At 50.2% G+C, this 15,509-nt stretch overlaps 1 protein-coding gene across 1 annotated transcript; it reads left to right on the forward strand.

Moving 5' to 3' along the window:
• Positions 1–14,095: 14,095 nt before the first annotated feature.
• On the forward strand, positions 14,096–15,179 carry LOC146192925 (THAP domain-containing protein 2-like). The gene is made up of 2 exons (XM_084600481.1): positions 14,096–14,342; positions 14,511–15,179. Exons 1-2 carry the CDS (start codon positions 14,190–14,192, stop codon positions 15,177–15,179), a joined length of 822 nt encoding a protein of 273 aa, XP_084456607.1. The 5' UTR covers positions 14,096–14,189.
• Positions 15,180–15,509: the final 330 nt, after the last annotated feature.

The raw sequence follows: 15,509 nt of genomic DNA on the forward strand, positions 1-15,509 counted from the left end.
CTTGTGTTTATGTTAGGTGGCATACGCACACGATGGAAACAAATAGTGGCGTATCACTTTGCAGGCAACTCATTTCATGCAAATACAGTCAGGCTGTATAATTTTGATTTTGAAGGCATGTCAGTTAGTTATATATATTGGGTCTTATGGCACAAATGCAACCAAGCCTATGCTGCTCCAAACACGAGGTTAAAAACTGATTATATAGATTGATAATGACATGGCTTCATTAAAAATCATTAACACTTCATTAAAATCATTCATTAAAACTTAAGCATCTCCGCAGGCTCAAGAAGTGTTTGTTCACCTAAAAGGCGCATGGGGTGTAATGGGATGTGTTCTTTGTAAAATAACGTAAAATATTTTTCTTAGATATTCAATTTCTGTACAGGTAGTTAAAGTGTGGATAAATGTGAGTTCCCACCGCACCTTTCACGGAGTGGTTTGTCTAGTTTTGTTAGCAAGAAACTGTAAGTGAGATGAGAGTGTACGATGCAAAGGCGACCTAAAATTACTTCCTTAAAACGTTCTTGATGTCTGCTTGACTTCCATTCTGCTAAAAGGGGCTTTAAAAAATGAAATTTACTGTTCAATTGCTCTTTCCATGCAACCAGCCATCTATCTCTCATTTTATTTTGTATTAGCTGTGACAGTTCGTGCACAGTGCACGAGGCCACGGACGCCGGTCACTGACTCATGGACACTGCTGACTGCGCCACGTACCGGCGTCGAGTGACCAGGCTCTAGACATGTCCATATTTGGTATCACGGGACGAAAATACCATATATGGACAGCCACCGACTGCTCCCGACCAGTGAAAGGGCGAAACGGCAAAAGTCGCGGGGGAGCTAACAAAGGCAGCCGGTTGCTGCAGACACCGGTCCACCCATGAAAAGGAGGCACAACAATGGAACGCCGGGGCTTAAAAAGATGAGGCGAACGGGAAAACGGAGACTGGATCGCAGGCAGCGGACGAGACGGTCGGACAGAAGACGAGCAGTGCAGAAGATTGGGGCTGCGCCAAGGGGCTGTTGAGGCAACCGTAGACGAAGAGCGCAACGAGTTAGTCTCTAGTGAGGAAAAAGTGAGGTTGGTAACAGAGCCAAAAGGCGTAAGCACAGACACCGTTCAAAGTTCGGCCCTTGTCATCCTGCCTCCACGCCTGGTAACTCATCCCCACCGCCAGCTGGAAACAAGGAAGCAACAGCAGCCCTCGGCATTCCATTGCCTGACCGTGACGAACACCCAGCCCTTCTTCGGAGCCCGTGCAGCACCCCGCTAACGCATCCCAGTGACGGCCAGCCGTAAGCGAAACTGAGCCAGTTGGTTTAATTAAATATGTTTAGAATTTTATCCCGAGTCTGTGCCTCAATCTCTTCATGCCTAGTGTGGACTCAGAACCACTTTAAATAACTTGAGTCCTCACATTGGCGTCAGAAGTGGAGTCCACACTTAAATATTTGGGCAAAAGCTGGACTGTACCCCCCAGCGAGAGGAGCTTGAGGTATTGACAATTTGTTAAAATGGAACGAACCCAGTCGATTGTACAGCCCTTTGGGACAAGCGTATTTGATTTAGCTAGCATGATAGAGAAATTCACTGGTGGCAATAAAGGGCCGTCTATCACAGAAATTGACCAGAGCGACCCCGTTCAAGCTTGTGTACGGCAGGGAGCCCACGACGACGCTCGACGCAATGCTGCCGCACGTAACCAACGAGGACAACCTTGACGTCGCCGCCTACCTGCAGCGTGCAGAGGAAGCCCGACGACTCGTACGGCTACGTATTAAAGACCAACAGCGCACCGACAGCCGACGGTACAACTTACGACGACGCCACACAGAGTACAATCCAGGAGACCAAGTGTGGGTTTGGCCACCAATTCGCCGTCGCGGACTAAGTGAAAAGTTGTTGCGTCGATACTTTAGGCCATACAAAATCATTCGCCGCGTCGGACCACTGGACTATGAAGTCATTACCGACGGAACGTCAGCATCACAACGGCGACGCGCACGCCCGCAAATTGTACATGTACGAATGAAGCCATTACGCGCGTTAAAGAATCTGTGGTGTTTAAACTTTGCAGCGTTTATGTTTAGGTTGCTGTGTTTTGGAACATCGAGGCGATGTTTTTTTTAAGGGGGGAGTAATGCCGCGAAACCTTTAGCACTGTATTTGTTCTTTTTCAAAAGCCGCCGGCATACAGGCTTATAACTCTGATTCTGGATCGCGTATCAATTCCGTAATCTTTGTTATTGCTCGATGTCGCGAGTCACACCTTTATCAGTTTCGTTGTAGCGCACCGAGATCTATCTCGAAGATTCCGGCCACTCGTGTGTCTTTCCACAATGTTCCAGCCCGTGCTGGCAGCTGTTTGCGACGTTATCTAGATTGTTCTGTGCAGTCTTTAAATTGAGCGTTGACGAGTGTGACGAGCATTCTTTGTTCGACGATCGACCAACACGTTTGCTGCTATCGCCGCGGCCGAGTTGCTTAGTTCTTTTGCGGGCGCAAGTCAGCCCAATAAAGAGTTAATTTCCGTACCATCAAGCCTGTGTCTTCATTTGTGTCATCGACCCTGGTCACCACCACGTGACAATATGTTAGAACAAGTAGGAAAGATGGGCGGTTTAACTGAAGAACAACAGCTGGGGATGGCGAAATTTCGAATGTCCGGAGCAGCACATGATTTTTTCTGGAGAGATGAGGGAGTAAGGAACGCGATAACGTATGCGGAATATAAGACACCACCGTTCAAGTACTTTGACAGGGAACCTGTTAGTGTATAGCCCCGGCGTTTTCTCGACGCTATGGTGGCTATCGATGCTAGAAGCCGGGAGAGGACGCACGCGCGTTTGCTTCCCGTGTTCGCTTCCTTGGTAATGACACTCTCGCGCGAGAGCCAGGGCCTCATAGTGCTAAGCAAAATCACGCCTAAGAGCTCCTTCTTGAGCATATGAAGTGCCAGTTTATCACCGAGCTGAGGAATCCAGTGCGCAGGTTTGTCCTATCGAAGGCGCCAGCTACTTTTGAAGGGGCTGTTGAGGCAGCCGTAGACGAAAAGCGCAACGAGTTTCTAGTCTCCAGTGAGGAAAAAGTGAGGTCGGTAACAGAGCCAAAAGGCGTAAGCACAGACGCAAGTGTAACCCTGCTAGTCGATACGTTAGACCGACTGGAGGCGCTCCTTGCGGAAGGGTTAAGATAAAACAAGACAGGCGATTTCCGGAATCGTGAAAGGCAGACTCGCTGCTACGGTTGTCGCGGTTACGAGCACGTCACCAGAAATTGTCTCAGGATAATCCGCGAGGTTGATCGGACAAGTGAGCAGCAGCTGACTCTGACGGGGGCGGAACAAAAAAATAATATCCCAAAAAATCGCGTAGAGTCCCCTGCAGTCGAGCCAGTTACGGGGAAGAGGCTGAATAGGTGTGCTATTTGTAAACGTGTTCCGAGAGTCCTGCCCAAATGCTAATATGTGGTGAATGGGGTCAATTTGTAATCTGTTGGTCGACTCTGGCTCCAGGATAACGCTCATAAAGCAAACACTTTGATGTGCTGACGAGGAAGGGAGATAGGCAGGTGCATGAAGCCTACAATACCCTAATGCAAGGCTTGTGGAGATCACAGAAGCGGACCTCGGAACAGGGGGCCTGTACTGTTTCCGGTTTTCTATCGGAAATGAGAGCTTTGATCATGCCAGCTACATTTGTTCCGACGCGGTGTGGCTACCGAGTGAGATAGCGCGTCTCGTGGGTCAGGACATGCTGCTACAACAAGGCATCGACCTCATACTAAGCCAGAGCGGCCTTCCCTATCGCGGAAATCTGATACCATTGGAAATCCGAGAGGTTAAGTATGTTGCACGGGTGGACTATGCGGATTAGAGCGCGGAAGACACGCCAAAACACGAGGGAGTCTGATTGTTCGGACAACTAGAGAAACACTGGTGTCACCTCGGTCAGAGATAATATGCGTTGGCGCGGTTTCAGCTCATATTAATGAGGGGCACATATGAGTGTTCGAACCTATAGAAGGGCTCAAAATTGGACTAAATGTGGGGGGCTGTGCTGTCACTGTAGGGTCAAAGAAAAGGGTTTTTGTCCGCTTGTGTAACTACTAGCAAAGAGCTGCGCCAGCCGAAAAACAAAAACGTAGCTACAGTTACTACGGCTGAGGTCGATGAGAAGGGTGCCGCAGTTTGCTCCACAAGGCTCGTCAGTGAAGGGAAAGATAAACAAGGGATCCCCCATTTAGACCTCTCTCATATCGAGAGCCAAGAGCGAGAAAGAACGGAGTCTCCTACATCGTTACTCCGGTGTATTTCCTGCATCAAAGCTGAAGTAGCTAAGGTACGGAGTGATTAAACACCGTATTTTCACCCGTGACTCACCGTTAGTGTACCAACGGGCCTACGGAACTCCTTACTCACAAAATGGATAGGCAGGTCCAGGATTTGATCGTGAAGGGCATTGTTGAGCCCTCCAAATCTCAGTGGGGAGCGCCGGCTCTCTATAGTTGAGAAACCCGACGGTTCATTTCGATTGGTACTAGATTACAGGCGATTAAATTCCGTTGCGAGGATAGATGTCTTACCCCCTGCCACATGTACAGGAAACCCTCGCGCAGCTAGGGTCAGCCAAATATTTTAAGGACGTTGTTGACCTTGCATTAAGGTTTTGGCAGATCAAAATGGATCGGCAGGATCGGAGGCGCCACAGCCACCACACCAACAGCAGAGTGCGAGCGGTTTCGGGCCGACAGCGACAGCAGCGCGTCGTGGCGAGTGGAAACGGACGGGAGCCGCTTTCTCGGCAGTGACTAGGGGGAGCTTGCAAACTGAAAGGAATCTAAAAACGTTGGTTTGGGCCGTGCGGCACTTTCGGCGCTATCTCTGCGGCCGCAGGTTCACGTTGGTGACCGACTGCCAGCCCCTTAAGTGGCTGCTAAATGTGAAAGACCCAAGCTCGCGCTTCGCGCGGTGGAACGTGCAGTTTCAGGAATACAATTTTGAGATGAAACACAAACCAAGCAAGGCGCATACTAACGCGGACGCTTTAAAAGGGTTATGACACCCATTTTTTAAGCCCGCACCATTAATGCATGTTGCTGCGTGTGTCCTCCTCAACAGCTGCACAAATTTTGAGCGCGTTTTATGCAATGAATAATTTGTAATTCAACTTCTTTTTTATCGTAGAGCGCGCGGTTTAGTGTTCGAGCAACATGAGCACGGCCCATAGAGAAACATACGTAAAGAGCGGACACTCGAGCCGTTTTGCGGCCGAGCTTGTAAGGGTCTGACCACCCGCGAGGCGGCGTAGCGATGTTGGCTTCCGCTTCACCTCAAAGGTAGACAGCTTATCATACATACACCGGATTACATCCAAGCTTCCCCTTTCCTTACCCTTTCCATATAAACGGTGATGCTGCGCCGGTCATGTGCCGCCGGGTACGCCCACCATATCGCGCTTTTCAATGCGTCGCCTCGTTTTGCCGGTAACGTGTTTCCTTTTTCCTGCAGAATTATTTTGGTGCTTCTTGAGCAAAGAATGCTTTAAGTCGTTTGTTGCGCTGCGTGAACGTATCTTCCACATGTAACATATAATATGAGCCATGACGCCCTGATAGTGTGTAGTTACTGTTCGTTTTTGGATCGTGTTTTTCTCTACAACATGTGCTTCCTTCAGCTACGTAATTTTCGAAAGTAACCCGTGACAACCTAAGGTTTAAAACGCGGAAATTATCGGTGGCCCACATGTTTCATAAAACAAACTTTTATTTGGCACTACAAGAACACTGTATTGCGCATTTGAGATCGTCTTGAGAATGATGTGTACTTCCCTGTATTTGCGCAATGCATGCGCCTTTGCCGGTTCGTAAGCAACATTTTTACATGCCGAGTTCCTTGTCATGGCTAAAGCATTCTCGTTGTGGTCTGAAAAGCGCTGCAGCCTGTTCGTGGCCTAAATTTTTGAGGACATCTACTGCTATTAGTCGCGTACAGTGGGCTCCCTGTAATACCTTGCTCATACGGGCAGAGGGTAGTTTTGATCGCGATCAGGAGTATAAGCATGGTATTGTGATATTATTATGTATTTAATGTGTTATGTTTAAATGTTTGAACCGCCTATATTGCTGAAGGCTGAAGTATAGAAATTCCTCGTGGGATTTTTCCTGCAATTTTTCCTCCTTTGTGTCTAGCCGTTCAAAACTCCTTTTGTGTTGCTCTCACGGGTGATGTTTTGGGGGGAAAACACGCAGGGGGTATGCCCCTTTTTTTTTCTTCGTGACACTATGCAGCGTGTTTTACCGTGCCTTCTTTAGTTATTGCTTTTTGTGATTTTTTGCATTTTATAAAGTGTGTGATCCAGTATTCTTTTTGTACAATTCAAGGTAAAAACAAGGGAAATAAACGTTTTGCGTGGAACTCATGCCTCCTATGTGTTCAACTGAGAAAACCGACTAAATGACATCAAAGAAGTACAATAAGAACAGCTTCGATTGTATTATTCCAACGTGCATGAACAAAGTAAATTGGGGTTAGGTTCTTCGAGAACCTTCGCGGTATTTTGAGTAAAAAGGCTGCGCCACGACTTTATTACGTCTGTATGCATAGCATTACTAAGGCCCTTACGCACCACTATAGACGTTGTAGTTGAATATTTCAACAGCCAAAGGCAAATCAGTATCGAAAGCCATTGTTACCAAAACCAAAACCAAAACAGAGCAAAAGCACGCGCCTAAAATCGCTTTGGTCGGTCGGTCGGTCGGTCGGTTCACAGGAAGGGAAAGGCGCAGTATCTGACACACTTGTTTCTGTGGACACCTGAACCCCGCTGCAAGGGAAGGGAGGAAGGTGGGAGTGAAAGTGGAAGGAGAGAAAGAGGAGCCGTAGTGGAGGGCTACGGAGTAATTTCGACCCCCTGGGGATCTTTAACGTGCGCTGACTACGCACAGCGCACGGACGCCACTTCGTTGCTACGGAGTAATTTCGACCCCCTGGGGATTTTTAACGTGCGCTGACATCGCACAGCACACGGACGCCACTTCGTTTCACTCGAACCCGACCTCTGCGGCTGCGTTTCGATGGAGGCGAAACGTATGAATGAATGAGTGAATGAATGAAACCTTTATTTCCACCGAAAAGGAGCCCTTCATCTCCCACCCCCGGCACGCAGGCCGAGGAGCGGGTCAGGAGGGCCCCGCAGGCTGAGGCCAGGTGAGGTTACAAGCACTCTTCACGGCCTCAGCCGCCAGGCGGGTCGCTTGCCGCTGAACGGTGGGATCTCCGCTCCGCAGCCAAACCTCCCAGGCTTCTCTACTATCAATGTTAATGCCGGCGCCTGGGGAATCGGAGCATTGCCATATTATATGATCTAGCGTGCCTTTTTGGCCGCAAGTTTTACATTTAGAATCGTCTTCCTCCCCGGTCTGTGTTAAAACCCAGACAGGGCAGATGTAGTTATCGGCTTGTAATCACCTCCAGATGCGTGCTTCATTGTTAGTGAGAGACCGATCTGGAGGAGGGTATACTTTTCGAACTAGTTTGTAAGATGCGTCCGTGTGCTGTGCGATGTCAGCGCACTTTAAAGATCCCCAGGTGGTCGAAATTACTCCGTAGCCCTCCACTACGGCTCCTTTCTCTCTTTCCACTTTCACTCCCACCTTCCTCCCTTCCATTACGGCGCGGTTGAGGTGTCCACAGAAAACAAGTGAGACAATTACCGCGCCTTTCCCTTCCTATAAATCAATCAATCCACTTCGTTTCACCGCGCCATAAGGGAAGGAAGGAAGGTGGGGGTGAAAGTGGAAGGAGAGAAAGAGGAGCCGTAGTGGAGGGCTACGGAGTAATTTCGACCCCCTGGGGATCTTTAAACACCACCTAGACGTGCCCCGCCGGGGTGGTGCAGTGGTAAGACGCCCGACTACTGTGCCGGAGTTGGGTTCGAACCCGACCGCGGCGGCTGCGTTTCGATGGAGGCGAAACGAACTGGCGTCCGTGTGCTGTGCGATGTCAGCGCACGTTAAAGATCCCCAGGTGGTCGAAATTATTCCGTAGCCCTCCACTACGGCTCCTCTTTCTCTCTTTCCACTTTCATTCCCACCTTCCTCCCTTCCCCTACGGCGCGGTTCGGGTGTCCACAGAGCAAGTGTGACAGTTACTGCGCCTTTCCCTTCCTGTGAACCAATTTATTATATTATTATTACCTAGACGAACTTAAGGCCACTGCGCTAAGAGCTGACGTCACAGCAACGTCACAAGGATGCGGCCGGTGTCGCGACGCGGCTCTGCTCAACCAACACCACCGCACGCCAAAGGACGCCACGCGACAGGAGCGTTCCTGCCATCTGCAATTACACACTGGAACGCTCGCCAAGGAACGCCACGCGACAGGTAGGTAGGTTACAACTTTAATGATTCAAAAAAGAACCAGGTGAGGGGGGGGGGGGGGGTAAAGGGAAGCGAGGGAGCAGGACGACGATGGGCCCTCAGGCCGCTCTAGATGGCCGGGCACTTTTGTGCTTCGGCGACCCCTCGGGCCCAGCTCACTGTCAGAAGCTGTACCTCCGGCTGCGAGCTGCGCAGAGCAGCCTCCCATCGCTCCTGGGGTCTTGGCCCTTGCCACGGGGGCTTGGGTTTGTTCGGGCAGTTCAGGAAGACGTGAGTAAAGTCGGCTCTGGTGCTAGGACACAAGTGGCAGTGAGGAGAGGTATCGCCACGGTTTATAACAGAGAGAAGGAAAGGGGTCATGACTGTGGCCGTCTGATGTCTGCGCCAGAAAGCCTGGTCGCTTTTGGGAAGAGATTTATGCGGAGGAGAGTACAGCAGGCGGGAATTTCTATAAAATACGGTGAGGTCGTGGTAATTAAGAAGCCGATCTCTGGCACTGCAAGACGAAGGCACCAGGTCGCTCTCAGCCCGGTTGACGAGTGCTCGGGCTTAGGAGTGAGCGGCCGTGTTGCCTGGGTGTTCGCTGTGCGCAGGGACCCAGAGGAGGGTGATGAGGTGATTCGATGGAGGGGATGATGCTAGAGTGTTTGCGGCCGGGGAGTGGATTTTGCGATGGGCATAATTACTAATTGCTGTTTTGGAGTCTGAGAAGATATACTCCGCAGAGGAGTGTGTGATTGCTAGGGCAATTGCTGCTTCTTCAGCTTGCAGGGAATCCTGCAAATTTGGAATGGACGCACTATCATGTTGTGGAATCCATCCACGACGGCTAATGCGAAAGCTGGTCGGTTTGAATATTCGGCCGCGTCTACGTAAACTGCCGGAGCGCCAGGAGGGTAGTGCTTGTGCAAAGTCTTGGCTCTAGCTTTTCGTCTCTCACGATTATGCTCCGGGTGGGTGTTTTTGGGAAGAGGCGGAATGTAAAGATTGTTGCTAACAGCGGTGGGAGGATTGCATGTGGCCGAGGTATGACCGGGTAGGTTTATCCCAATTCGGCGCAGAAGAATTTGGCCGGTTTCGGTATGTGAGAGTCTGTGGTACTGACTAATGAGGTGAGCTTCTACCAGCTCTCCCAAGGTGTTGTGAACCCCTAGTTGAAGTAGTTTTTCAGTAGGCGTTGATTTAGGGAGGAGGAGAGCGCTTTTGTAAGCTGTGCGGATAAGTCTGTTGAGTTGCTCGGTCTCCGTGGGTGTGAGGTAGAGGTAGGGGATGGAGTAGGTGATCCTGCATAGGCAAAATGCTTGAATGAGGCGACGTGTGTCTGCTTCCCTCATGCCGCGATGGCGATTGGCGATACGCTTAATTAGTGAGGCTGTATTCAAAATGGCAGCACGAATTAATTTTATGGTCTCGGCGTCGGAGCCGTTGTCAGAAATACTGAGACCTAAAAGTTTGATTCTACTGACCCTGCGGATGGGGGTGTCGTTTAATGTGACTTGAATATTAGGGGGGTTCCGTTCTTTTAGGTCCATGACTATGAGCTCAGATTTAGCTGCCGAGCAGCTTAGACCAATGTTGCTTGCATACGTAGCAAGAGTGTCAGCGGCCAGCTGAAGTTTGGATTCTATTTGGCCATGGTTGCCGGTATTGACCCAGATGGTGATGTCATCCGCATACAAGGAGTGGTAGATGGAAGGAATTTTGTCAAGATCCCTCGCTAACGGGATAAGAGTAATGTTAAATAGAAATGGGGACAAAACTGCTCCCTGGGGCTTTCCCTTACTGCCTAGCGTGAAAGGGCAAGTTTTTACTGTGCCTAATTGTAGGCAGACGGATCGGTTGCTGAGAAAGGCAGCAATATAGTCATGCGTGCGAGAGCCCACGTTTAGGTCGCTCAGTGATTGTAAAATGGAGGAGTGGGCAACATTATTAAAGGCCTTCGTCAGGTCCAATGCAAGGATAGCTCTGGTCATGTGAGGGAAAACGGGATTGAGCACATCCTCCTTAAGTTGTAACATGACGTCTTGAGTTGACAGGCCCGCGCGGAAGCCAAGCATGGTGGTGGGGAAGAGCTGGTTTTGCTCCATGTATCGGTTAAGTCGATTTAGGATTACGTGCTCCATGACTTTACCTGTGCAGGAGGTGAGAGAGATTGGTCTCAGATTCTTAAGGTCTAAAGGCTTGTTAGGTTTTGGTATGAAAGTTACCTTGGCTGATTTCCATTCCGGGGGCAGCGTGCCCTGGTCCCAGTGTTTATTCATGTACCTAGTGAGAGAGGCTAATGATTTGGCGTCTAAATTTCGTAGCGCTTTGTTAGTTACTCCATCAAGACCTGGTGCGGACGTGGTGCGGAGACTACCCAGGGCAGCCCATACCTCCGCCTCTGTGATGGGAGCGTCCAAGTCTGAATTGGGGGTTCCTTTGTAAGCCGGTAATGGTTCCTGCTTTAGGTCGGGGAAGTATGTGGCTTTAAGAGCTGCTTCAACGTCTTGCCCCTGTTTCTCCGCCTCGTGCAGTAGTTTGGTGATTTGTTTATTATTTTCTGACCGTGAGGAACATGGGTTTAGCATATGGCGGAGGAGGGACCACGAGTTCATGTGTAGAGTGCCGTCTAATCGATTACATATCTGATTCCATTGCTGTGACGAGAGCTCGGCCGCGTGTTCGGTGATGAGCTGGAGCGTTTGCGCCATTTTCCGTTTTAATTTGCGATTATGTTTTTGCCTGAGCCATCGTTTCTCTAAATTCTGATAGGCCTCCCAGAGGTGGAGTAGTCTGCTGTCAACTGGATCGCCAATATGTTCTGTCGGGGCCAATTTTTCGCTAAGGGATACATCTCGTAGGAGCTTAGAAGCCCAGTCCATATAGTCATGAATTTCTTGTGCCGGGTTTTGGTCTCTAATTTTGCGGAACTTGTCCCAGTCTACAATAGGTTTAAGGTGAAACTGAGGCCGTAACCTAGCAGACGGCAGCGTAACTGTTAGGATGTAATGATCGCTGCCGAGGTTGATTCCCGTGTGAGTCCAGTTAGCCTGACGGACGTTCTTAGTAAAAGTAAGGTCTGGGCTGGTATTTCTGCTCACACTGTTGCCAATGCGTGTGGCTAGTGTACTGTCAGTGACTAGGGTGCACCTATTTTGCAGAATGTACTGAGATAGGCTGGTGCCCTTGCGAGTGTTCCTATTATATCCCCAGTCTACGTGTGGCGCATTAAAATCACCCGTTACCACTATAGGAGCGGAGCCTGCTATTTGGATGGCCCTGTCAACTGCTTCAAATACAGCAGTAAGGTTATCTCTGGGATGAGAATAGATATTTAAAATGAAATATGAGAGTTGTCTTTTACGATGGGGGAGGAGTTCGAGAAGAGTGCAGTCGGATAGAGGTCGGACAGATCGTGAGCTACATACACGATATTTCTCTGGATATATGTGGTAACCCACGGGGAAGTAGAATGAGAGTGTATAGCCTGATAGCCTAGAAGCTTGCATGCCTTTAAAGGCTCTTGTATGCAGATGACATCTGGGGAAGGTGTAGAGTGCTGTATGTATAGAGAGAGATTCTCTCATCCTTTGCAACCCGCGGCAGTTCCATTGCCATATGCAGAGTGAAGAGGGGGAGGAGGAGGCAAGGGCGCAAGGGGGGGTTATGTCTGGGAAGGCGCTTGAGAGGGGGAGGATTGTGGCAGGGCGTCCAAGGGGGAGAGCCGAGCAACTAGCATGTCGAGAATATTCTCTATCTTGGTAAAGCGTTCGGCGATTTGGGTAAAGCCTAAATCAACCTTTTGTCTGAGCCCCCTGTGCTCTTTACGGATTTGTTGAAATGCGCATTTGGGGTCCTCGTCAGCTGGATCGGGCTGTTGTGTCCTCTTCTTTTTCGCGGGCTGGGGGGAGGATTCTATGGGATCGCTCTCTGATTGGTCTGCTATATCTGACTCCGAGGTGGAGAGGGCGATAGTAAGGGACGGAGAAGGTTTAGGAGTAGGTGCTGTGAGTGTATTTAAGCGTTCCAGTACCAGAGCCAACTCTTGCTTTAATTCCCGATTCTCTCTAGTTAGACGTTCGAGTTTCCTGAGTTTTAGAGTTTTCTTTTGATTCAGATCGGATTTTAGTGGAGCGGGAGGCTTGCTCTGCCCAGCTCACCTTTTGGTAATGGGTCCCAGTGTCCCGGCTTTGGGATCCAGTTCGTCCAGGACTTTTGCTCCTGTTGCGATGGTGTCCGTCTTCGATTCTTGGGAAGGACTCCTTCGTGAGGTTGAACTCCTGCTGCTGCTGCGCCTGTCGTGGACGGGAGGGACGACTATAGCGGCGTTGGTAGCGTTTCTTGCAGGGCCTGTCGCCCGTCATGTGGGCGGCCCCACAGATCACGATTCGGCAAAGGGCACACGTCGCGTCGGTGGCCGATTTGTCTGCAGTTCAGGCAGGCCTCCACTTTGGGGCGGAAGGGTAATACTGCGTAAAGGAGGCCAAACATTTTCACCGATGGCGGAAGTTCTTCAGCCTTGAAGTGAATGAGCACAGAACGCGAGGTTCGCCCCATGTCCCTGGCCTGGACAACCGGTAAGAGAGGATTCGCCTGGCGTAGTTCTCTGAGCAAGTCCTGCGGCGACTCACCGTTCCAGGCGCGGTAGATGATTCCTGGCCGTGCCCCGTCCGGAGGAGCTACGTATGCGTGGAACATAAGTTTGCTGCCACGAAGTGTGAGTTGTCTGATTTTGGCATAATTGGCAACTCGGTCTGCGTAAGAAGTTGACACTGTGAAAATATTCTTGGCCAGGTTGGTACATATGAGGTCCCCCTTGGCAACAGTAGGCTGCAATCCGCTGCCGGCGACAACAGCCGCCCGTAGTTCTCCCTCGTTGTATTGGACTAGACTGACACCCGCATTAGGGCGGAAAACAATCTTGAAGTCGTCAACCGGCAGCCGCGGCAGCGGCCTTGTACGGAGGCGCGTCGCAGCTGTCTCGTGGACATTTGAGGGAACGCTTGCTGCGGACGCCGCTTTGCTTGCGTGCGTTCCATCAGCTGATGCAGCTTCGCTTGCCTGCTTCTCGTCGGGTTTCTCAGATTGCTGTCCAGGCAAGCATTTTCGAGCATTGAGGACTTCAGTCCATTCTGCCGGATTGAATTCTGCGGCGGGAAGATCCTGGCCGCTCACGTACTCCATCTGGGTGTTGAAGAGGCGCGTTCGTACGCGAGCCCTACGCCGGTGCAGATGGCGTTAGGGCTAGCGAGGCGGCATGTAGCCACGCAGCCGGAGTAGAAGTTCTTGAAGTTCCGGAAAAAAGTAGAGGTCCAAGGCACTCACCAGCAGCTACGGCGAGGTGTTAGCGTTCCATGGAAACCACTTTCGCACCAGAAGAGCAGTTTTAGTTCTCGAAAAAACTGTGGAATGCGGAGCCCGTGCGAAGCACGTCTGCCTTGCTCGGCCCCCTAGTGGCAAGTCACGCCACGCGACAGGAGCGATGTTGCGTCCAAACATCAATGCTGTTGGGAGAACAGGACAACTAGCGTGACGTAAACGGCTGGGAGAGGAGGATGTCAGCAGGCCTTGTAAAAGTCGAGAAGGTGTTGCTCTGCTCCTCTGCCGTGGAAGTCGCGACGGGGCGCGAGAAACCGGTCTGCTCCAAGCATGCCTTCCTTGAATTCCTAGAGGGGAATCCGGGAAGCCACTGCACGTGGCTCCGGCAGGAGCGGTCCGTCGCCTTTCGTGTCCGATGGTGTGCTCACGGCTTACTTGGCTGCCGTCTATTTCTTCTGTGCGCGAGTGCTGTGATGACGCTTCGACATTAACGCAAAAATGCCGAACAAATGTTGTGTGCCTCAGTGCCGAGGTAACTATAAAACGGGACCAAAGGTTCATGTGTTTAAGTTCCCGCAAGATAAAGTGCTGCAGCAATCGTGGATACGTGCCATTCCACGGAAAAAATTCGTCCCTTCTGAACATTCCAGGGTAAGAGATGAATAATTTTCCATTCGTTCTCTTTTGTAGCTTGAAATTGTAGCACCACCGAACTTTCAAAACGTTTTGGGTACCTTCTAAATGCGTATTTAATATTTGATCACGTGTTCTTATTTGTAGTAGGCTGTTACTTATATTAGACAAATATTTCTTTTTTAGGTATATGAGCATTACTTCACAGACGACGACATTGTACGAGAGGCGTCATATGTCGACGATGCTACAGGTCGAGTGACGACAGCAGAGTTGTCGCATCTGTGCCTTCGGTCAGGTGCAATTCCATCATTATTTCCAGGCTGCCCTAGTTACCTATCAAGCACAAAGACTGTAAGAGAGGAGCCACAGGCGAAGCGAACACGCCTGGAAGCTGCTTCAATGCAAAGGGCAATTTCTGAGTCAATTCAGACATTTCGCAATGCCGAGGAAGCGGACAAAATCAACTCCTTAAGGGATCTTGCTAGCGAAGTCAGAAGCCATAAGTCACAGTTCTGGCATATAATTGAGGCCTGTGAGCGTCTCATGTTGGTGCACATCGTAGAGGACGAAGCTCCGTGGATTAAATATTCAATTGTAATAAAATCAGACCTCAGTATCACACTGTTCTTTGTGAAGAAGCCGCTCACAAGACTGGGCCCTTACTTGCCCATTCCGAGTGCAGCCAGAAGCAAAAGAGAAATAATAGAACTCCTCCAAAACATTGAGAATTGGGACAAGAGTTTAAATTCAAATTCTGCCGATGCAAACGAAGACATCGGGCACACTATTCGTCTGCTGCTGAACAAGTTTTCCACGCCACCAGCCGACGACAAAGCCAAAGCGATAGTTTGACAACTTTCAAAATAAGTGGCACCACCTACCGGAGAAAAACATTGGAGGCTTATCAAGGTTAAGCCCAGTGGATGCGAAGCATGTTAAGCAGCTGCCTCAGTGTGGATGGGGCTAAGTAACGGAGACGTGGTTTTAGATTAATCGTCGTACTTTATTCTTTGCAGCCCGACACACTCTTATGCATGACTCTTGGTTTGCACGTCACTTACGCATACACGCCCGGCGCAAAGACGCTGGCGCGGTTGCGGGCACAGAGACTGACGCGACGGCGGGCGCGCGCCGCTTCATCCCTGGCGTGACGTCACATATCACGTGATGCAGCGATGGTGG

The sequence above is a fragment of the Amblyomma maculatum genome, chromosome 4 (genome assembly GCF_055883805.1).
Source record: "Amblyomma maculatum isolate TAMU_Amacu chromosome 4, ASM5588380v1, whole genome shotgun sequence".
NCBI lineage: Eukaryota > Metazoa > Arthropoda > Arachnida > Ixodida > Ixodidae > Amblyomma > Amblyomma maculatum.